The 23,077-nt window shown below is 52.1% G+C and overlaps 1 protein-coding gene across 6 annotated transcripts in view; it reads right to left on the bottom strand.

The window, feature by feature from the left end:
- Window positions 1-23,077, bottom strand: part of DIDO1 (death inducer-obliterator 1) — a 52,237-nt gene that overhangs the window by 15,661 nt on the left and 13,499 nt on the right. For 3 of the 6 annotated variants that reach the window (XM_067012561.1, XM_059036488.2, XM_067012558.1), the window contains exons 2-9: window positions 17,673-17,848; window positions 17,043-17,155; window positions 15,433-16,270; window positions 14,452-14,773; window positions 10,937-11,149; window positions 9,933-10,146; window positions 745-1,222; window positions 338-497 (exon numbers count right to left, since the gene is read on the bottom strand). In XM_067012561.1, the coding sequence (XP_066868662.1) occupies window positions 338-497; window positions 745-1,222; window positions 9,933-10,146; window positions 10,937-11,149; window positions 14,452-14,773; window positions 15,433-16,268 (2,223 nt within the window). In that variant the 5' untranslated portion in view covers window positions 16,269-16,270; window positions 17,043-17,155; window positions 17,673-17,848. Of the gene's footprint in view, window positions 1-337; window positions 498-744; window positions 1,223-9,932; window positions 10,147-10,936; window positions 11,150-14,451; window positions 14,774-15,432; window positions 16,271-16,922; window positions 17,023-17,042; window positions 17,156-17,672; window positions 17,849-23,077 lie in introns of all 6 variants that reach the window. The other 3 variants (XM_067012559.1, XM_067012562.1, XM_067012560.1) reach the window with 3 other exon arrangements.

The raw sequence follows: 23,077 nt of genomic DNA, 5'->3' as shown, positions 1-23,077 counted from the left end.
CCTGCTACAAAGACCACCTCACGGAAAACACAATCGACTGAAGAAGGTACAGTGTTAGGGACAAAGGTAGAAGAAAGCCCCTCTGCCAGGGGGTTAACAAGGCGAAATGGAAAGTCAGAGTACGTGCCCTGCTTCTAGACACAGGTAAGAGGTCAAGAGGCCGATCCAGACAGCGTGGGCCCCGGCAGGCAGGCAGGCAGGCGCGCAGGTGGCAAGAACCTCAGCAGGCGAGCGCCTGGCCCATGGGAACAGCGTGCCACTCCCCCACAGCCGCAGGCGGAGCCAGTGCCCGAACCCAGGCCTGGGCGGCCCCCACTCCTGACGGTCGGACACGCACCTGGTTCTTGGGGTCCTTGAGGTTGAACATGAGGCTGCGGTACTTGCTCTTGTACCGATTGTCTGTGACTCGGAACAAGTTAAACATCTCCTTCTCGATATGCAGTGCAATTTTTCCTACTTCATTTTCTGTCATGATTAAGTCATCGCTGTCAGTGACTCTAGATGGAATGAAAAAAGACCCACGGTAACTGCTGCACTGACATGCCATGCGGGATCTCAGCTCCCCAACCAGGGATGGAACCCCGGTGCCCCCTGCAGTGGAAGCGTGGAGTCTTAACCACTGAGCTGCTAGGGAAGTCCCACATGTGACATTTTTCTTAAACAGCGAGGCCACTGTGAAACAACCACCCTTTATGTGGAAAACTTTCTACTTTAACAGGTAAGACACAAAGTGTGACAGCCCACCTTTTCCACAAGATCTCCTTCAAGGAGCGTCGTATGTTTTGCCGAATTTGAGAATTTGGCTGTGACGAGGCGGGGCTCGCGGGGCCCAGGCGTCCCGGGGCTGGAGAGGCCAGGGGAAGCGATGTGGTCCCGGGCTTCCTGACGGCGCCCACCGAAGCAGCGGAGCCGGGGAACTTTCTGGAAGCAGACGTGGCAGCAACAGGTGCCAGCCTTGCCTGCTTGGCCGAGGGAGCGCTGCCCGAGGGGGAGGGGGCAGCCGAGAGCCATGGCCTCTTGGGGATGGTGCCCTTGAAACCCGGTGGCGACTTTTTGATGGCCTGTTTGGCTGCTGCCGTGTTTGCGAAAGGAGGGGACTTCTTCGGAAGGAGATTTCTGGGTGAGGGCTGCTTGCCGCCCCCCGAGGAGCCTGGAGGAGCCACCTTCTTCGGCACCGCCGCCACCGCCGCCTTGGCCTCTGCGCGTCTGTCCTCCTTCACGGCTGCAAAGGAGAGGGGCCCGCTTAGTGAGGCAGGGGTGCAGGGGACCCCACACAGCATGTGCACCCGAAACCAGCAAAGCTAATAACCAGGCATCACTGTGAGACAGATTTAAAGACCATTTTAAAAGTAACTGTTAAATTCAGAAAAGGAGTGTAAGAAGGGCTACGAGCAACATTTATGATAGTGAATATACTGTTTCAGAAAGAAATGCTTCATTATTAAAACTTTTACTTCAACCGATAAACCAGTAAGCTATCAAAGGCTTGATTTAATCTGTTAGCTCAGCTTGGAACTCGAAGGGCAAATTTCGCTGTTATCAAGAAAGGTACAGATGTCAAAGACCACTCTCGTGGAGAGTCCCAGGGCAGTTTCTGGTGAACAGGAGCTGAGAAAATCCTTCCAGGGTGGATCAGACACTTCTCTTTGAAGGCACTCCCGAGCCCCACGCCCGGGGCCCTTGGGGCTCTGAAGGGCCAGCAGGAGCCCACCCTGGGGCGGGGCTCACAGGTGCTCATCGTCCTCTCGGACATAAGTCAGCCGGACACGGTGACGTTAATAAAAGACAGAATTGTTGGCAGAAAACTGCAACACGGGGGGAGACCAGTTATTTTTACACTAGGAGCCGGGTGGCAGGAACGCCACCTGCTGTCATTCACGTTCCCATTCGCGCCCCTCTAGCTGCAGCTCGCTATTGGGTAAGACAGTAGGTTAGCACTTTTAACCCAAACAAGGATTACAGCCAAAAGCTAAAGTGAGAGTCTCTATGCCAGTACTTGGCATGGAGTGATGACACTTCATCCCGTATCAGACCATCAGAATCACAGTCAGAGGCAAGCAAGCAGGTTCAGCCTAAGGCCAGTCCCTAGGTCTTAGGGGCGTGCGGCCCAGCAGAGGTACCTGGGCAGCCGTGACTGAGGGCAGGGGCGTGTTCCCAGATGGCCCTGCTCAGGCCCACCGCCCAGAACGTCTGGGACCCAGGGCAGAACGGGTCGGGGGGTGGGGGGCAGGCAGGTGCAGGGAGCAAGCCAGGAGAGCACAGGGACACCACCTAGGGCCACGACACACAGGACCGACGGAGAAGCCACCTCCCCGGGCGCAGGCTTTTCTCAAGCCAGCCACAGCGCAGTGAGCCCCCACATTCTAAACGGGAGACTTGGAGATGCTCTAGCAGCCTTCCGATTTGACGCAGGGGCTGAAGACCCACCAGTTCCAGGCAGCTGCCAGTGCTTCTTGCAACTGTCCTAGTGAAGCAGGGAGAAAATGTGACGTCCCGGGAGAGAGGTGAGACCCCGTCTACAAATAAGGCCTGACCCCACAAGAGCCCCCCAAGGCGTTCACAGCCTACAGCCTGCGTGACCATCCCGGCGAAGGGCCAGAGCGCTGCCCCCCGGACTGCCTTCCTCCAGCACTGGTCAGGCCGCTCCAGCCACAGGTGTGAAAAGCCCAGGGACCGCAAGATTTTTCCATTTCATGGTACAGGTGAAATTACTTAATTTTACAAAGTTTGCAACAGCGCTACACACATCCAAAACTCAGAACCGTGTTAGAAGTACTTCATTGTCATCAAGCAACAGCCCTGACTGCAAATCTCCTATTTTCAACTCACAGAGCCCCCCACGCCCGATCTCATGTCCCCTTGTCCACGGTGTCCCAATCACTGGCCCCACCTGTTCCGGCACCACCAGGCTATGCTGTCCAGGCTTTCCCAAGACCACCCGCTCCCCGCTGGGCAGCCCGCTTGTGCTCTACATCCACCCTGCTGTCACCCATGTCCCGTCAGCAAGTCACGGCTAACTGTCTAACAACGTAAGAACCGGGGACATCATAGGAACTAAAACTAAGAACTACGCTTCTATGTATATTATTTCATCAGCTCAAATCCACATTCCTAAGGCGCTACCGGACCTCAGTACATGGAAACTTATCTTTACCAGCTCAGCCTTGGCTAACAGGGTCCACAGCACCTAATCTGGGGGGAGGACTGCTAGAGCTTAGGTTAAATGAAATGGACAGAGGCCCCTCTTCTTGGGGGAAGGAACGAGAGTAGAGTGAGGCAGGACCCGGCACCAGCTGTGACTGCCAGCAGGGGATGAAGGAAGAAACCTGTCAGGATTAAAATCGAGTCCTAAAACCAGCTCACTGACTTTTTACAAACTTTGCTGAGGTTATTTTAGTAGCACACTTTTAAGCAACTCTAAAAAGCTGGCCTAAGGTGCTTCCAGAATTCTCAATGAGGCGCCCATGATGGGGCCTCAATCAGATCTTATCATGTGACATTTACATCATTTCAAGTGACAATTCCTGTTGACTTCGAAAACATTCACTCCCTAAAATCAACGCTTCTACAGGTCTCACTGGTGTTTTCTCTCGTTCAGGGAAACCAGAAGCCAGGAGCTTATTTGTAGGACACTCACAGTACAGGTGACTAAGGTGACCTGCTATCCAAGAGCTGTGACAGTAAATGAACGGCATCTATTTAAAAAGCAGGGGATGGCTTTCCTCAACCATTATGCTGCTCTTCTATAAAATTAGCTGCTTCTGGCTTTTAAAAGTCAACTTGCATTATCTCTCACCTGCATCTCAGAGCGTATGTTAAGTATAATTATGTAAATAAAAAATTGGTAAAATGTGGAAACTGGTGGCCCTCAACAGCAAGTCAGCTCTATCCCTCTTCTTCTTTGAGAAGAAATGCTCAAAACAGAAAACAGTTGCGTCTGGTCCCACCTTCAGCTGGACGTGGGTTAGCTGCTGCTGGAATGGCAGTGATACCGTGTAGTGCTGAAGCGTCTGACAGCGACAGAAGCATTACTTCTGAGTAGAGCTAAAATCAGATTTGCAAATTCTTCATCCAAATTCCCTTTTAACTGTATTATGTGTACACATTCACAGAAGAGCAAGGCGTTAACCAACCAACCACGAAGCACCAGTTCTAGAACAGGAAAGCAGCACACGCCCACGGTAGAGTGGCTCCAGCAGTGGCAGGCCCCCAGTGCTGCCAGCTCGAGGCAGGGTGACCACCTGCCCATGTGCTGGACAGAGACGGCCTCGTGGGAGTGTACACCCAGTCTGGGCCATCCTGGGGGCTGCCTACGGGGTAAAGAGTGGCCCAAGTTCCAGGCCAGGTGCTGTCTTGGGGAGCAGATACAGGAGGAAAGGCTGGCCGGTGGCCAGGCCACCGCCCCAGATGACGTCGTTTCTGCTGGGTCTGGCCATTGGTTTATACTGGAAACGAGCTGTTTGTGGTGAAGCCCGGTAGGAACCAGGCAGGCCGGTGCGCTCAGGGACCAGCAACACTCTAATTGGCTAACTTCCCAATAAGCATGAAACTGGGGGCGCCTTGTCACACGGCAAGGTGGGCCGTGGTGCTATGGCATCGCTAGCCACTGGGTGGCACTGGTGGGCCTTGGTGGGGACAGGAGGAAACGGGAGTGGAAGCTGGGTTACTCGGAGCAGACAGTGCTGTGCAGCAGGAAGAGGAACCAGCGCCGGGCCAGGAGCCCAGTCGCACAGCATTGCGCGGCCCCCGCCCAGTGACAGCTGAGTGACAGCCGTTGCCGGGGCGGCCCCTCACAGGGACCAGTGAGAAACCCTGAGGGACGGTCATTGCTTTGTACCTTTTGTCCTGGGCCAAAGAGGTGCCAATTTACCCTAAAAATCCCCAGATACGGGGCTTTGTCACACAGACACGGTAGCGGGTAGGGGGGAGACACTAATCAGAATGATTGGCTGTAAACGCCAAAGGAATCAAAGAGCTTCTGATGTGACCTGGCGCCAAGCAAGGCCACGTGGTGCAGGTCGGAGCGTCCCCTCCCCCCCATTCCCACAGGGCCCCAGATCCACCCAGGCTCAGGGGTGAGGCCGAGGCAGCTACCACCACAAGGACCGGGTCACGTTAAGGGGACCATCCAGGGCTCAGAGGACACAGTGGAGCAGCAGCAGGGGTTGCGGGGAGTGGGCTCTGCTCACTGTGACATCAGCTCTATTTTCAGCTCAGCCTGACACGTGTACGAGGACGTTTCTCATTTCAACTTTGTTTCTTGGCTGTCAAGACTTGTCCTAGTGTGAAAATTCAAGTAGCAAGAGAGAACCATTTTGCTTTTGTGCCTTTGCTTAAATATTCTGCACTGAGTTATTCCTACCGAAGTCAAGTTACGCTTACACAGACACAGAGAGAATCCCCACCGAAGACCTGGGAGGCCTGATCTCGATCTCTGGGGCCCTCACGCCAGCTGCTCTCCATCGCTAGGGGTCTGTATGTGGGTCCAAAGCCAAACTGCCATGATCTGGGGCTACACAAAGCTTGTCCAGATTGACTTCTTTCTTACTGATGTGCAGTATTTGAGCGACTTACACCTCAAGAGAGAGGTGCATAGAACTGGACATAACAAGCTTGCAAAAAACCAAGTACACCTCCATAGGCAAATGGACCCTTCCTTGTTTTCTGAGTTTCAGATTTTGAAAACCAAAACCCAATTCATGTTGGACTGGTAATATATGAAAAAAATGGTCACATCATCCCTCAGCATGAACCACGAGGAGGAAATGGGGCCGAGGCTGTGTGTGAGGCAGGCGTTCCAATCTCCTGTCTACGCCAACTGGACTGGCGGGGACTGGCCACCAGACCTGAGACTCAGCTGGAAGTAGAGCTGCTGCTTTCCCTCACCTCCAAAACCCGCCAACAGGCACTTTCGCCACTTTGACAAGGTTCAACTTTGACAGTTGTCTGTGCCTGCATCATCTGCTACTTCAAGCAACGCGAGGGGGCCGGGGGTGTGTTAAGACTCTGGGGCACACAGCCTGCGGCACCTGCTGACCCCGACGGGTTAAGCGGCCGTTACCTTTGTGCTCGTCTTTGCGGACGCCTCCAGGTGCACGGCAACGCCCCGACCTTCGTTGACAGAAATCAAAGTGGAAACCCTTCTTATCGATCTTCCAGGTTTACTTCTTTAACTTTCAGAAGGTGAGACTGACTACGTGCACGGTCGTGTGCAACGCGCACAAAATCAAAAACATTACTTTACAGCTTCAAATATACCTGAGACTCCTCCACCGTGTGGGAGGGTCACAGCTGCACCTTCAGAAAGAACCCTTGGGACTCGATGCCACCTCAGGGGCTCTGCCGCGGGACCGTCTGTGAACAGTGCCATAGGAGATGCAGAGCCCCAGAGGCCACACGAAGGCCAAAGGGCAGGTGAGGTGAGCAGGACCAATCCTGCTAGAAACTTCTACCCCCCCCTCGCTAAAACACAAGAACTAAGGGGGGCAGCCAGGGTACATCTGAGGGTCTCTGTCAGAAAAAGTACATGTACATGCAAAACTTTCCCTGCATTAATTTTCTGAACAGTTGGCTATTAAAAAAAAAACCTGTAAAAAGTAAAAAACTAAAAAATACGAGAATGTCAATGACCAAGAAAATTCCAGCTATTTGGATAACTTTAAAAACAGCTGTCAAGGTAAATCCTTATTAGGACAAGTTTTGGTTCTCTCTCCAAATGGGGGGAGGAGAATGGTGAGATGTGCAAGGCTGCTTTGTCCCCACCCCCAGTTTTTTGCCATTGAAGATCTGGAAGAGGCAGATAAAAACAGCTCGTGCAGCTGATGAAAGATGCCTCTCCGACCGCTCCACTTCTACCAAACACCCCTGGGTCCCAGGCACCGCCTCCCCCCCACACCCATCTACCTCACCCCGGGGACTTTTCTTCTCTTACTACCTGTGAAGCGCGCTCCCGGAACCCACACCACCCATCCCTGTGAAACCCGCGTCCCCGGATCCACTTCGCCACAGCACGAGGACCGGACGTGTGGCACATGGGGACCACGGGGCAACGACTGCATCGGGGCAAGATGCTAACACATCACTGGACCTGGGTGCACAGGTTCTGCCCGGGGTCCCCATTTCAACTCTCAGAGCTAGATCAAACTGCAGAAATCCGATTTTCCGGTCAAAATTTGTTCAGGTCCCCAGAGTTTTAAGTCATCTCAGGGCCATTTCCGGGAGCCCCAAACATGGGGAAATGTGCCTATGCCTATCACAATTGCACTTCCAAACCGTAACAAACCAGGGACACTTTAGAAGAACATTTTCTGTCCTCTTCGTGCCTGTGCCTGGACAGTAATGAGAGGCGATGAAGAGGAACCATGAGGAGGAGTAAGAAACACAGTGACCTGGGGGGAAATAAAATGGCAATTGTTTCCATAAGTTACACTGTTTTTGTTTTCAGAAAACTCTGAGAAACAATAATTTAAAAAATAAACAACTCATCAGAGAACAAGTACGTGTTAATCCCATCACCCTGAGGACCTGAAGGATCTACTGACTGTCCCATGAGAGAAGCAGATCAGAGCCTCTGTGTAGCAAGGTCTTGCCCACGACGCTCATGAAGGGCTGCCCTGCACCCACAACCCAAGGCCAGTACCAATGGCCCGGGAGAAGGGGGGTGGGGGGCACAGCACCTCCAGGGCCAGCACACTGGCTGCCCAAGGATCTACCCAAGACTTGACCTGAATCCAGGTCAACGTGGAAAACGCCCCCTCCTAAGAACTGTCCCGGCATCACCTGCACCCAGAAAAATATCACGCTCTGCAGCCAGGGAGGCAGGTGGGGGCCCTGGTGGGGATGCACGGTTCTGCTGAGTGTGTGCGAGGGGCCCCTCCCACCATGCCCATGTGTGGGGACCCAGGGAAGGTCCACAGCCACTGCCACTGTCAAGTAATGGTTTGGGGAAGAGGCAGAGGCACAGCTGCTACTCACCGAGGCTGAAGTCGGGTGTTTACCAGCGACCTTTTACACTCCTCCCAATCATCTTTTGGGAAGATGACATTTCTGGGATAACAAAAAATGATCAGAAGTAACTAGCTCAAAAGCACGTCCCTTAGGCGGGCCAGAAGCTGTGGCTACCCATCCACGCAGCTCTGGGACGTAAATGTGCTGGGGAAGGTGACCAGTGAGGAGCTGATGTGCAGAAAGGGGCGCGGCAGAGGGAACGTGAGCAGAGCTGCCACCTCCTCCTTGCGGCGGTCTCCCCACCCCTCCACCCCAACCTTCCCTCAAAACCCGGGAAATCAGAACAGAACGGGAAGTCAGAACTGGGGATAAGTAAGCACCCACCCCTCCCCCAACCCCGCCAACTTTCCTTTCTCACTGTGGTCCACACTTGGAGCCTGGGGGCAGTCTCCCAATTCTGGTCGACAGAGATGGAAATTAACTGAATTGAAACCAATCACCCAGGGTTTTGTGGCTACACCTCGGTTTTCCTTTTATTCTGTCACGTGCCTATAACCAACTGAGAACATTTAGCACAGGATTCATTCCAACGTGACTGCTGCCCACCCATTCACAGCTGGGCGATGCTTATATTTAGGTCCATTCGTAACCCCTGTAGAGGCGCTACTGTGTAGAGGTGCTACAATTTGATGGCTATTTGAGACACGTTGTTAGCATGAAGTTCTTGGTTCAAACAACCTGAGGTGTATTGAGACTCATTTTAATACAGCAACTGGTTAATTCTATATTTAACCACTCACTCCAAAAATCCAAAAATAAATAAAATAGATAAATATGTATATATATACACACACAGCATTGCTTTGCAGTTTACTTTCAACTCCATTTCTTAGGTCTTGGGTCATTTACAGTCTCAAAATGCACCTAGTTATGCAGTTTTCTAGCCACACTACATCCACGAGGCTTCCCTCAGGCCACTGGCCTAAAGAGCCGGCTGAGAGGAGGAAGCAGCACATGGCTATAATCTTGGAATTTAGGGCCATTTAACCTCTTGTGCTTTTAAAAAAAGTTGCAAGAGTATAAAAGATAGCATAAATAAAAACTGAACGCCAAGTGCCCTTAATCATAGAATAAGATGTGCCCCAGATCAATTTAAATTTCTAACATTTAATTTTGGAGAATGAGCTGAAAAAAAGAAGAGGAAAGATTCAAGCTGCATGATCTCCTCTGGGATGGCAAAGGTCTGTCTGAACTTGAAGCCTGGGCTGGGATGACCCAGCAGTGCACGCCAGGACTCCTGGTCTGGGTGCTGCTCACAGTGGAGAGACATTGTGCTCACTTACCTTCAAGCATAAGAAGCAGGGTAAACGGCCTTCAAGACTGGCATGTGTGTTTATGTTGTGTGTAGAATGTGAATTGGACATAAAAAAAATTCCGGTTCGGTCAAAAGTAATATACTCCTGAAAACCAAGCTTCAGTTGAAAATCAGCTACCACACTACTGTGCTAATAGTGACAGGTTCCCGCGACAAACAAACAAGTGAGGGTCACGTGTGCTGCGAGCGGACTGGGCGGAAAGGCCCCCGCGTGGAGAGCCCACGGCAGTGACGGCGCTGTGGTGAACGTCTGGACGACGGCGGGCCTTGAGTGCCGGGCAGTGCGCCCCCTTGTCAGATTCTGCTGAAGATACTACACATACTTACCAGAGCCTGATAATAGAGAAAAGCGATTAAAGACATCAATCGTCAGAGGTGAGACATTCAGCAACTGGGCTGGTACAGCTTTTTGGAAACACTGACAGGAAGTCCCGACACACTAAGGATGGGCACGCGGGGCTCAAGAGGCCTCCAGGACTCGGGCAAGGGCTTTGGTCTCTGCAGGTGCAGCAGAAAACACGGCTAGAACTCCTAGCTCTGGACAGGCCCGAGTGCACGGCCGTCCAAAAAGACCGGGAAGGGTCCAGAGCTCCCCCCGGGTGATACATACATTTACACAACAGTGGCGGCCAGGGGGCAGCAGTCTTTTCTGGCTTTACTGCATTGTAATTGTGGTCGCTGGCCCAGGATGGCGTACTGCTCTCACAAGTCGGCTCCTTAGCGAGGACCTCACTCCTTGGAGGGACCACCGCCACCTTCTTCACTGTGTTCTCCTTCTTGTCTGGAGCCAGTCTCTTGTGCACAGAAGAGATTTTAATGCCTGCCTGGATAATCAGTAAAGCCCCAATCATTAACGAGGTCAGAAATTAACCTTTGCTCATTTCACTCTGCAGCGAGGGTCACGACTCAATCAGCTCCTGGGCCATCCTAAGCCCAATACACTGCATCTGCTCAGCAGAGGGCTTGGCTACTCCCCCACATCCAGCACGCACGCATCAACATCTCAGCGACGAGAAGGTCCCTGACAGAATATCCCGTCATCCTAGCATCCTGATGAGGTGCTAGGCCGCCAGCATAACCGAGGGGCCATGGAGTGAGGCAGTGAAGCAGGGCGGAGAGCACGGTGGGCTGGGGCCCTGTGTGAAAACACGCCCGAGCAACACCAACAAGCAGGAGCTGCAGACACAACAGCGCGTGGAGAAAGGACAGGCGTACAAACGACATCCCTGTACCCCACCAGGCACTCAGTGCGGCACCCCCAGAACCCACTTGCCACCCCGCTGCCTGTGCGTCAACTCTGCACACAGACTCCAACAGGGACCGCTCTCCTCCCAGCGGGGCTGGTGTGTGGGTGGAGAGCTACTCCATGCAGCAGCCGGCTCCCACGTTTCTATCAACTAATCCCTCGGCTACAGGCGGAGAAGGAAAACATGAGAACACGCGCCTACTTGTAATTCTGCCGAGAACAGTGGTGGGCAAGGCGGAGGGCAGTGTGAAGGCGCCTGCACCCCGTCTGGGCCCGTGTGCCCTACACTCCACATCGACCCACCGAGGCTGTAACCTCCAGACGCTTTTGCTTTCAACTACACAAATGGTTGGTCTCAGTCAACTTACCTGAACGCTACATTTCTGAAGAATTATTTTTTCGGGCCTTGTCTTGGGTTTCTCTTTAGGTTTTGGTTTCTGCTCTTTCCCTGCGCTCAGGAAGCGCATGGTGGCCGCGGCGTGTTTCAGGATACAGTCACTGCTGCAGTAGACAGAGTCGGGCTGCGCCACGCTCGAGCACCCGGGGCCGATGCATCTGGCGGCACCAGGCGCCTCTACGACCTGCAGGATCAGACAGGGCTTCAGTGTCCTCACCCACTTCGGCGGGTATGGCACTTTGTAACTTAACTATTTAGAGTACCGAGATTACTGCTTTTAATCATGTATGAAAACTTATGAATAAAAATGTACCTTTGTTTATTCACAACACACAAATCTACCTCCCCTGAGTGAGGCACTCAAGTGCTTAACTGCCCTCATGCCACGCGTGATAGCGGGACCCCGGGACGCATGCTGCCCACTTCTGAACACAATGGGATTTCACACCACAAGTAGGTTCCCTTATCGGGAAAATGGGCAGGAACTTTACCAATGAAATTAAGATCCCAAGTGAGAGGATTCTCATTTAGTCCAAAGGGTCCAATTTCGTCAACTGAAAACGCTTAAAATGGAACTGAGCCTCCAGGAGAGAGAGAATTCCACTGCTGCCTGTGCTGAGAGGGCGCCCATGCCTAGGCTCGGCAGGCAAGGCTGTGAAACGACACCTAGAACACCCGATTAAACGTGGGCCTCGACTCAGGAAGATGGCAGAAGAGTACGACTTGGAGATCACCTTCGTGCCCACAGAGACATCAGAAATACATCTACACGTGGGACTGCTCCTACAGAACACCCACCGAACGCTGGCAGAAGACCTCAGACCTCCCAAAAGGCAAGAAACTCCCCACGTACCTGGGTAGGGCAAAAGAAAAAAGAATAAACAGAGACAAAGAATAGGGACGGGACCTGCACCAGTGGGAGGGAGCCGTGAAGGAGGAACGGTTTCCACACACTAGAAGCCCCTGCGTGGGCGGAGACTGCGGGTGGTGGAGGGGGAAGCTCCGGAGCCGCGGAGGACAGCTCAGCCACAGGGTGCGGAGGGCAAAGCGGAGAGGTTCCCGCGGAGGATCGGTGCCGACCAGCACTCACCAGCCCGAGAGGCTTGTCTGCTTACCCGCCGGGGCGGGCGGGGGCTGGGAGCTGAGCCTCGGGCTTCAATGGGATCCCAGGGAGAGGACTGGGGTTGGCAGAGCGGACACAGTCTGAAGGGGTCAGTGCACCACGGCTGCCGGGAGGGAGTCCGGGAGAGTCTGCAGCTGCCCAAGAGGCAAGAGATCATTGCTTTGGGGTGCGCGAGGAGAGGGGATTAAGTGCACCACTTAAAGGAGCTCCAGAGACGGGCGCGGAGCTGCCCAAGAGAGTTTTATATCTTTACATTTCTAAGTGCAAATGCCCTCTCAGCTGAAAATGGCTCCATTTCCTAAGCAGACCTAGGAATACCACGTAACCTTAGGTTCCCCCAGGCCACCCAAGGACAGGAAGCAGCCCACCACCTCCCTGGTAGCTCTCCAACTTTTTGCTGTCAAGGTCCCTTTATACCCTTAAAAATTGAGGATCCCAAAGAGCAGTTGCTCATGTGGGATATGTATTTCCAAAATTAATTTGCTCATTTCACTCTGCGGCGAGGGTCACGACTCAATCAGCTCCTGGGCCATCCTAAGCCCAATACACTGCATCTGCTCGGCAGAGGGCTTGGCTACTCCCCCACATCCAGCAGGCACGCATCAACATCCCGGCAATAAGAAGGTCCCTGACAGAATAACCCGTCATCCTAGCATCCTGATGAGGTGCCAGGCCTGGATTTCTGAGCTAATAAATGTGTGTTGTTTAAGCTGCTAAACAAGTCTGTGGTTGCCTGCCATGCAGTAAGAACCTGGTTCACTACAAGGGCTGAACACAGCTGTCCATGATCTCTAGAGCATGTTTTGATGGTCGAGACTAATAACATACGTGAACATACCCCTCAAATGTACTTGAGCAAAATCTTATATCTCAAATTATGCACTTAAGGGCTTCCCTGGTGGCGCAGTGGTTGAGAGTCCGCCTGCCGATGCAGGGGACGCGGGTTCGTGTCCCGGCCCGGGAAGATCCCACATGCCACGGCCCGTGAGCCATGGCCGCTGAGCCTGTGCGTCCGGAGCCTGTTCTCCGCAACGGGAGAGGCCACAGCAGTGAGAGGCCCGTGTACCGCAGGAAAAAATATATATATATTTTTTATATATATATAAATAAAATAATTATGGACTTAATTGTTTTTCCTCCGCAGAATCCAAGGTTTAGTCAGAGAAATACTTAGGTTTATGTGTAGTCTCAAATACATCAGCAATAACATGACGTTTCCTACTGACTTACATCTCCATTAATTATTCTTCCTTACCAGTTATCATACTTCCACTCGGTGCCTCCTCATACCCCCACGACAGGTAAAATTGAAACTGTCCAGCCCGCGAGGCTACCTCAGTGCAAGGGGGAGATGGCGGGGAGCTGCGACACGGTCACCGCAAAGGCATCTGCATGCCCAACACTGGCTAGAGAACGGGCTGTGGGGGCGGCATGGGCCCCAATTCAAGGAAGGCCTGGGGTGAAAACATGCTCTGAGTAGGACAATCATGAGAGCCCGAGACAGCTCTCAAGATGCACGGAAACCATGACAAAGAATCATGGCCCTTGGGCGGGGGACACGAGTGACCAGAGCAGGGAAAGGAGAAAATCGAGCTGCACGAGCACTGGTGAGCGGGACAACAGCATCCCAGAGGGCGCGCCAGCCGCAGCCATCTCGTCACCCTGGGGAGCCGTGCGGGCACCACCGCTGGCCTTGGCACCTTGCTGCGAGGCAGGGACAAGACCACGGGTTCTGTCAAGGCAGTCACGGATAATATAGGTGCACACGTGTCCCCGCGACTCAAAAATAATTTTGGGGCTTCCCTGGTGGCGCAGTGGTTGAGAGTCCGCCTGCCGATGCGGGGGACACGGGTTTGTGCCCCGGTCCGGGAGGATCCCACGTGCCGCAGAGCGGCTGGGCCCGTGAGCCATGGCCGCTGAGTCTGTGCGTCCGGAGCCTGCGCTCCGCAATGGGAGAGGCCACAACAGTGAGAGGCCCGCGTACCACAAAAAAAAAAAAAAAAAAAAAAAAAAAAAATTTTGTTTGCTCACACATATACTTCCAACTCAGGATCCATTCATGAGAAAAATTAAGGGAAGACTTAAATAAGTGAGCCCACTTATGGAAAATGTTACGTCAATAATAACAGCATAAGAAATAGAGATGATTAACAAACACAGAGAAAGGATCGATAGGCCTGCCAGCCTCGAGCAGGTGCATATGGACCCGGGAGCTCGCAGAGCCCAGCCCCGCGCACAATGCCACTCCTGGGAAAAGCTCACTTATCTCAGAAGACAAACGCTTCTGTCTTGATGTTTCTGCCAACGGCAGATGACGGCTCCACAGTCACCTCTACCGCTGACCTTGGGAGACAGGTACTTACAGGCTGGAATATCTTGAGTTTTTTCTTGCCACTTGGGTTTGCAGCTTTCTCAATTCTACCCTTAATTCCTTGGTCTTCACTCGATTTCTGCTCCACGGTTCCTATACTTGTACAGTCCGTGCCGTCGGCATCCGCAGGTCTCGACCTCGAGTCCTGCGTGCCTGTGGTCTCGGAGGTGGGCTCGTCCTGCACTTGCAGGATGGTGCAGTTTGGGCAGATATAATCCTCCCCGTTCCTTTCCAAGAGCCTCCCTCGAGCCTCAGAAATGCCCACACAGTCACCATGAAACCATTCTTCACATCGGTCACAGCAAATCATAAACCTGGAATGATAAAATAAGGAATGGATTATTAGTAGCATTAGGAATGGAAAGTGAGAGACCAACTCAATTTTAACAAGCCAAATTTCAACATTCTATTATGAAAAAAATGAAAATATTACAGAAACGTGGAGAACAGAATAAAGAGCATCCACGTGCCCTTCTCAATTTTACTAACATTCAATCAAATTTGCTTCATCTTTTCTTTGAGGGGAGCACTCTGCCCTTGACACCACAGTTCCTGTCCACAGAAGGGCAGCCATGCCTTTACCCACCCCCCACCCCCCTGAGCTGCCCCAGTGTCCACACCACAGCCCAGTCGCAGCCGCTCTGGAGCAGCATCACCCAGCGAGCTCTCTGGGACAGCAGATCCCCGCTGGTCCAGGCCGCCTCGTCCGTGGCTGGTGGGACCGAGGCAGCCAATGTCCCACACCAGCCCCCACCTCGGGGGAAGGTGTGGCTCTTGGCAGTGCCCACCCACCCCGTTTTTGTCTTTGTTTTTTGACAATGACTTATTCGTCTTTCCCAAGAGAACAAGTCTCTCATTCAGGCCACCCTGGGACTCTCTAAACTAAGACGAATGGAAAACCCTCTCTGGCACTTGCCACAGCTCGGACTCCCCCTGGAAGCCTGGGTAGCCACCCTCTCCTCCCACGACCCACCTGTTGTTGTGAGGCTGGCGGCACAGGCAGTACAGGGCATTGGGGTCGTACACCTCACATTCGGGCTTGTGTCGGACTGCGTCTCCGGGTTCCTCTGCATTCCCCCCTGGGGCCACCCTCCCTTCCAGCTGGCTCTCTCTGTCCATTTTCGCCACCTGGGATGCAGCCCCCAGGTCGACCTCCGGCTCCTGCGGGATGGGCAGCGAGCCCTCCATTGCATCGCCTGCCTCAACGTCCATGGTCTCCACCGGGTCCTCCTCCCGATGCTTCTTCCTCAGGCGGTTCTGGATGCCCTTTGGGGGCCTGTCGGTGGGCTCCTGCTCGCGCTTTCTCCTCAGGCGATTCTGGAGTTCTTTCAAAGTCAACCCGTCACTGTCGCTATCGGAGGTGTCATCCTCGTCACCATGCCCTCTGGCCTTTGACGAGGAGGCCGTTCGTTCCTTAGCACCCGTGGAGCCAGACCTGGGACCACTCTTCCCGTCCGAGGCGCTCTCCACGCTCCCCTCGGAGGCGCTCTCCGCATCTGTCACTGGACAGGATGCTGGCTCCGCCGGGTCCTCTAGGGACACGGGGGTGCCCCTCCGGCCCCGGCGCCGTACCGTGGTCAGGAACTCCTCCACCCGCTCAGTCCGCTTCGGCTGCCTTCCGCTGCGACGCAGCGACGGGCTCTGCTGCTGCCGGGGCAGCGGCTCCAGGGCATCCACCTCCACATCCCCGGCGCCCTCGCGCTTGGCGATGGTGGTCCTCCGGAACCCCCACGTCTTCCTGAACTCTTTGCTGGTGGGCTTTATGGCCTTGGGTGCGTCCTCACCACTCGGGTCACCCTTCTCGTCCATACCTAACAGGGAAATGCAACCAAACCACACCAGGCATCAGCCAGGGCTGCGGTCCAGGCCCAGGACCGGCACCCACCAGCCACGAGAGCGCACGAGAAGGGGCACCACCCGCACGGAGGAAACCCAGACACGGTGAATCACAACAATTCTCCACCTACAAAAACTGAAGGCGTTTCCTAAAGTGCACTGAGTGGATTCAAGGGGATTCTGGAAGAAAACTGTAACAGTTATGTATCTAACGTTCAGTAGAAAAAGAGAGCTAGCAGACCAAATCTGTGAATTTGTCAACTGCTGAGGACGAGGATTTGTACAAGAGGTAGCGCAGAAAGAGGAAGTGAGCAGCAGCGCGGACAGGACAGGACAGGGTGGCGGGTGCCTCGGGCTCTCCCCGCAGAGCTCGGTGGACAGAGAGAGCGCCGTGCTGGCTCTGGGCCTAGCGCTTGGAAGCCCCGGGCTGCGTGTGAGACGTCTGAGCACGCTCCTGGAGGGATCACGTGGAGATGGGGGGTTCGGACCCTGAACACCCACACCCAGCCCCCGCTGAACCCTGCCCAGATTCCCGAGCCACGACTGTGCTGACACAAGATGGGCCCATCCAGCTCTGCGCGCAGGGTCTGCAGCAGCAAATGATTGGGACACTGAGAAAATACTGACCACACAGCACCTTTGGTGTATATTTCTTCTCTCCTCTTTCTAACAGACTGTTTAAAGGGTGTGTTTGTGAAAACTTCACTCCTGTTTAAAATGCAAAAGCCTGAAAAAGATAGTATATACCTTGAGAATTTTTTTCCAAGCTGTGCAGGCTTCAATTACATTTAAATGCTAACGATGACTCAAGTTTTATGCCATGTTCCATCCCAGGGGAAGGACTAGTACAGAATGAAAACCTTCAAACAGAAAATACACAAAATTCAAAATCACACACAATGGAATTCTCTTTTTGGTTCCCACTAAGTATTGTCACCTCCCGTTTCCATGCCCAGGTCTGCAACTCCCCGACCCTGGGCCTAGGCCCACACTCTCCCAGGCCACTTGGAAGCTTGCAGGAGTAGCTGTGACATCAGCACCTGTGCCACCAAGGCCACGCCACTGTCCTGGTCACCCAAGGCTTTCTGCAGGAAGGACTCTCCTCTACAAAATACAGTTCTCACCAGAGAGAATATACAACAGCATCGTAAACGCACTAAAAAAACCACCCCTGTAAAAATAAAGGAGTGTTCTGAATCAGATCCTTAACACACAATTAGACACTCTTCAAGAAATCCTGGGCTAAAGCTTAAACCATTTCAAACAAATACTAACATTCCATCAGTTTCTTTACATATAATGCCGCTTTTGAAATAGAAAACATGACATCAAAACTTAAAATTGTGTTGCCGGCGTTTAACACTATTGCCATGTTACCTGCCCCACACGGAATCTTGGGTGCTTCTTCCGACTTTCTAAAAACAACCAAAACCTGGCCGATGCACCTGCGGGTCCTCGGGAAGCGCCAAGGCCCGCTTGGCGGGGCTGCTGCCGATCACTAGTCACAGATGACAATGCAGATTACCTCGAGACTGTGACCACGGAGCAAGCTCCTAAAAGAAAACAACAAAACAGTTTAAAGATTTAAAGCAACTATAACTAAATTCATGTTTAAGGAAAAAGAAGGCATGAAGCTTTCCAAACAATCTCTTCTTTGAATGTACATTACGTGACCTACAAAGACATTCAGCGAGTCAACAAAATCCACAAAACAAAGTCTCCCGCTTCCTTAAGGACTTTGAAAGAAGGGAAGATACTTCGACTACACTCTGAAAGCAGGGGGCTGGACAGGCCATGGCTGGCGCACTGGTGGGGAGGAAGCTGGTGGGCGGCAGGCAGAGGCCTCAGTGGGAAGGAGGGTTTCAAAACTGATCACTGGTACCAGCTGCTTTCCAATTACAATCCTACTTCTGGGATGGACCCAGGTCAATAAAAAAATGAGAGACAGAGAGAAAGGAACAAAACATGAAAAGATGAACAAAAAAATTACACATGAAAGTCATTATTTAGAAATTCTTTTTAAAAAAATCTATTTAATTTTTGGCTGCATTGGTCTTTGTTGCTGTGCGTGGGTTTTCTCTAGTTGCAGCGAGCGGGGGGCTACTCTTCGTTGTGGTGCGTGGGCTTCTCATTGTGGTGGCTTCTCTTGTTGAGGAGCACAGGCTCTAGGCGCATGGCTTCAGTAGTTGTGGCACGCGGGCTCAGTAGTTGTGGCTCATGGGCTCTAGAGAGCAGGCTCAGTAGTTGTCGCACATGGGTTTAGTTGCTCCGCTGCATGTGGGATCTTAAGAGTTCCCTGACCAGGGATCGAACCCGTGTCCCCTGCCTTGGCAGGCGGATTCTTAACCTCTGTGCCACCAGGGAAGCCCTAGAACACTATACCTATGTCATCCTTTTAGTTAAAAATCTAAGAAATATTTCAGAGGACTAACGTTATGATTATTGACCATCACCGTGTACAGCACATCTATGTGTATTTACATATTTAAACAATGTTTCTCCTCCTGTGCCCTCATTCAATCAGGATACCTAGTTTGTTCACAAACGTGTCTCTATTTCTACAGCCTCCTCTGTAATCGTGGTCTCCTTGGGGACCTCAGAGCAAACATTCTGCCCCACCTCCTTCTAAAGAGACAGCGACCATCTCTCTCTGGTCACCCCCGCGCCCCCATGGCCACCACCTCTCTCACATGTGGTCAACCCATCTCAAAACGAGAAATGTCTCAGGAGAAACGGTTCACAATGGTGAACATTTATAAAAGCAAAGAAATTACGATGTTCTCAGAAATTAAAAAGTTTTTAAAATTTATGTTAATCTGAACCCCCGCAAAACCCCATGCCTCTGGATGTGAATTCTGAATAATCAGAAAAGGAAAATCCAGTTATTTCTGTTAAGTGGAATGAAGTACTTTATTCAGAACAGATCATACCATTTTAGATAATCTGGTTCACTTTGCTTTTTTTTTGATTTTACATTTGCAAAATCGCTTTCATAATTTCTTCCCTGAAATTCTAATGTAAAATTTCAGGTCATGAAACAAAAACAAACCCCTATGATCAAGGCAAAAGTTAAAAAAGAAAAATTGTGCTATGTTCCTAATACAACTTAAGATGTGGGTCCACACACAACAGCAGGTCACCAAACGGTGGTCACAACGTACTGGTAACAACTTTTCCCCAGAGGAAAAGAACGGTGGGAGGGCAACCGTGAAACTGGGGAAAAGAAAACCTGGAGGAGATCATAATGCACTGACATAGTTTTATATCTTTACATTTCTAAGTGCCAATGCCCTCTCAGCTGAAAATGGCTCCATTTCCTAAGTAGACCTATGAATACCATGAAACCTTAGGTTCCCCCAGGTCACCCAAGGACAGAAAGCAAGCAGCCCACCACCTCCCAGGCAGCTCTCCAACTTCTGCTGTCGAGGTCCCTTTATACCCATAAAACCTGAGGACCCCAAAGAGCAGTTGCTCATGTGGGATATGTATTTCCAAAATTAAACCTGAGAAAGGCTTTCAGAATTGTGGATGTTCCCTGATACCACATCAAACCTCAACAGGCCGCAGTTCCATGAAAAGTAGCTGTGACACAAATCTGCAACCACATCCATGAATGCTCCACACCTTCCTGCGTTGTAACGCACTCTGAAAACATCTTTTGCCTATGTGCACGGTGGTCAGTTGGACACATGCAGAGTCCACACGCTGGCATATTTCATTAGACGCATCTGTTAATGTTAGCGCCCGTCTCCGGAAATGTCTTTCATTACTGAGAAGCCATCAAGCTCAGGGTGGTAGATAAAAGCTTTTCAAAATGCTAATTTTCGTTTAAAGCTGGAATTTGGTCATCAATAACAAATATTGTCAGTTGCTTTCTCACACCGTGCATCTTGGAGAAAACGCCTGCCACACACCACCTGGAAAAATGCAGTCCATCAGCGATGCTCTGCGGCCCCCGGCTGTGGGTGCCTCTGGCCCCTCGGGGCGCTACCAGGAACCTCTGTGCCAGCAGTGCAAACGCCGACCCGGCAGGGCCGGCTCACGAGGCCGACTGTGACCCTGGACAGGGCTTCTGAGCTCTTAGCCTCCAAAGGGTTTCAAAACACACCATTTCCGGGAGCTCAAGAACACGCTGGATACACGCCAAGCAGTCACACGTATCTGCACTTCAGTGTCAGAGGAGAGGAAACATTTGCTTCCACAAAACTGTTCTAAAACCACCACTTCATTTTCCCTTCAGACTATCCAACCCTTGAAAAACGTTAAACTGCCAGAAGTGACTTTCTTTAAAGTAAAACCAAAAATACGCTCCCCAAACAACGTGAGTGATGCCCGACTCTACAACCACATAAATCTGAAGGCTCCACTTCTACAAAGCTTGCGACAGGTAACTAACGGCATCTGACCCATTTGAAGATGTTTAGCTCTATGGACTGGAGACTAATTTCTCTGAGACACTTTAAAACGTAATATATAACCACAGTGAAGCTCCTATTCTCACAGCACAACAAACACGAGAAAACAGTTGCAGCTTTTCAAAAAGATAACACACAAGCGCACGCCTGCCCTGCCCACCTAGCAACAAAACAGAGTGGTCCTCCGAATCTCACACCCCCAAAACAATATTCAAAGCTAACAATTTTAATTTTGAAACAATTCTAACCTGCCCGTCACAAGTTATATCCAATGCTACAACGTAACCTCATTATTTCGGACTCTGCTAACTCAATTTATGGTTCTAACAGGCTGGGCCAAAGTTCACAGTTACTGATATTTCACGTTAAGTCTTCCATCTCATGAGGAATCCTTTGCTGGGGATGAGGAGGGATTGAGAAGATGCTGAAAGTTCTGTGAAGTACCGAGAAAAGCAAGCTTTCCCAATTAAAGCCTCTTTCACAATTCCGTTTTTATTAATGGGACAGTCACTAATAAGGGCACGCCCAGGAATTTGAGAGGACAGGCGACATCCTGCCAACCTGGCAGCGCTCCCTCTCAGTGACCCCATGCTCATCCTGACTCGATTGCACAAGTGGCACTGCAGTCCTTTAGGTGGCCAATCCAAAGTCTGCTGCTTTCCAAATAACACTGTCATTATTAAAATTCCACTGAAGCAAAAGGACCCACAGCACGATAAGCTTCTCAAGCGGTAACTACAGAGGGAGAAATCTAGGAACCACCTGCTGTTCAAAATCTCTTAGGTGTTCTTGCTTTACAGGTCTGTGCAAACAAGAAGTAAAACTTGTTGCTTAAAAGCTCGCCAAGACTGGTGCCTCGGCCAAGCTCTGGTGAGGCCGGGACCCCAGCTCCCCCACTGCGGGTAGGCAGTGAGCACTCTGGTTTCTCTCTATCCACTTCCTAGTGAGGACACGGGCTTGTGACCTCGGTGGGCAGCTCTCCAAAAGTGCTTCAGGAACAACCAGCAGAGCCACCTGAATGTGTCCAGGTTAAGGTGGAAGAAACAGGCTTTCCCTGTTCTTTACAGAACTGCCTGCTACCTTGGATGGACTCCTGCCGTGGTCTGCACGTTTGTGCCCCCGGAGCCCTCCTGAATGGGATGCCTGCCCTGGAAAAGAGGCCCCAGAGCTCACCTGGCCCTCCCACCGGGATCCAACTGCCCCAGCATCCTGACCTCGGGCCTCCCGCCTTCAGAGCTGCGAGAAATCAAGTCCACTGTGTAAAAGCTCCCAGTCTGTGGTCCTTGCCACGGCAGCCCAAGTGGACTGAAGCAGCTCCCTCCTGTCTCTCAAGGAACAAGAAAACATGGCTTCAAACACCGGCAAGGGACTATCTGAATCCTACACCCTGGGGGTTGGTGCTTATGAGACAAGGCCCCAGCCAGGGTCTTAGGGACCCTTTGAACTGCACAGGCTCTTGTCCTCATCGAGTCTGCAAGATGGGGCAGGTCTGGCTAAATGCCCAGGACAACACTGGGATGGGCCCCCAAACTGGAGCCTCCCCTCTCCTTCCCCAACCAAGACAGAGGGTGTGACTGTGGGGGTGGGGGGAGGGTCACAGACAGGACCTGGGCACAGTAAGTCGCTCCCCAGGACAGTCAGCCCTGCTGGGCACCTCAGGGGCTGCTTCCTAGGGACCCTGATCCTCCAGCTCCGCCCCCCCAACCGCCCACCCTGCTATCGCTTTTATATCTGCAATGGTCTGTCTGGGCCCCGAGTGCAACCGGGCTGGCTACTCCCTTCCAGCACCCACGGGGGCACTGCTGCCAGATCCCCGTGTCACCCGTAGCACCCAGTGCAGGCCCGGAGCACCGTGTCTCGCTGCAGCAAGAGCTGTTGGTAAGGAGCCGGTGAGAGGCTGTGGGTGAGGACACCCTACGATAAAGGAAAAATGCCACCGTTCCCTCAGGCCAAAAGACCCCTGGAGCCTCCTCACCCACAGCGCACCCCGGCTGTGCTCTGGGGCTCTGGTTCCAGGCGGTCCACTTTGAGGGGGACGTGTGCACTGAACCCTCTTCACCGGGGACCACAAACTAGCCAGATATTCCATGCTTTCCCCAAAAAGCAAGAACGTGGTTGAAGGCCCCCTGAAGACATTGCCTATCTTCTTAAAAGTAACCCATTTCCCCAGATGTTAAAGTTCAGAGTCAACTGCCTTTTAAAATTTCCATTTCTCAACAAGAGCATTTCTAACCATGACCTAGAGCAGAGGTTCTCAAAGTGTGGCCCCCGGGCCTTTCAGGAGGGCCCTCCCAAGGTCAAACTATTTGCACAACACTAAGGGCATGGATGTGGTGGTTTCTCAGAAGCCAAATGACAGAGATAGGA

This window comes from Kogia breviceps, chromosome 14 (genome assembly GCF_026419965.1).
Source record: "Kogia breviceps isolate mKogBre1 chromosome 14, mKogBre1 haplotype 1, whole genome shotgun sequence".
NCBI lineage: Eukaryota > Metazoa > Chordata > Mammalia > Artiodactyla > Physeteridae > Kogia > Kogia breviceps.
Note: the sequence above shows the minus strand (reverse complement) of the source record. Positions and strands in the feature narration are given on the sequence as shown.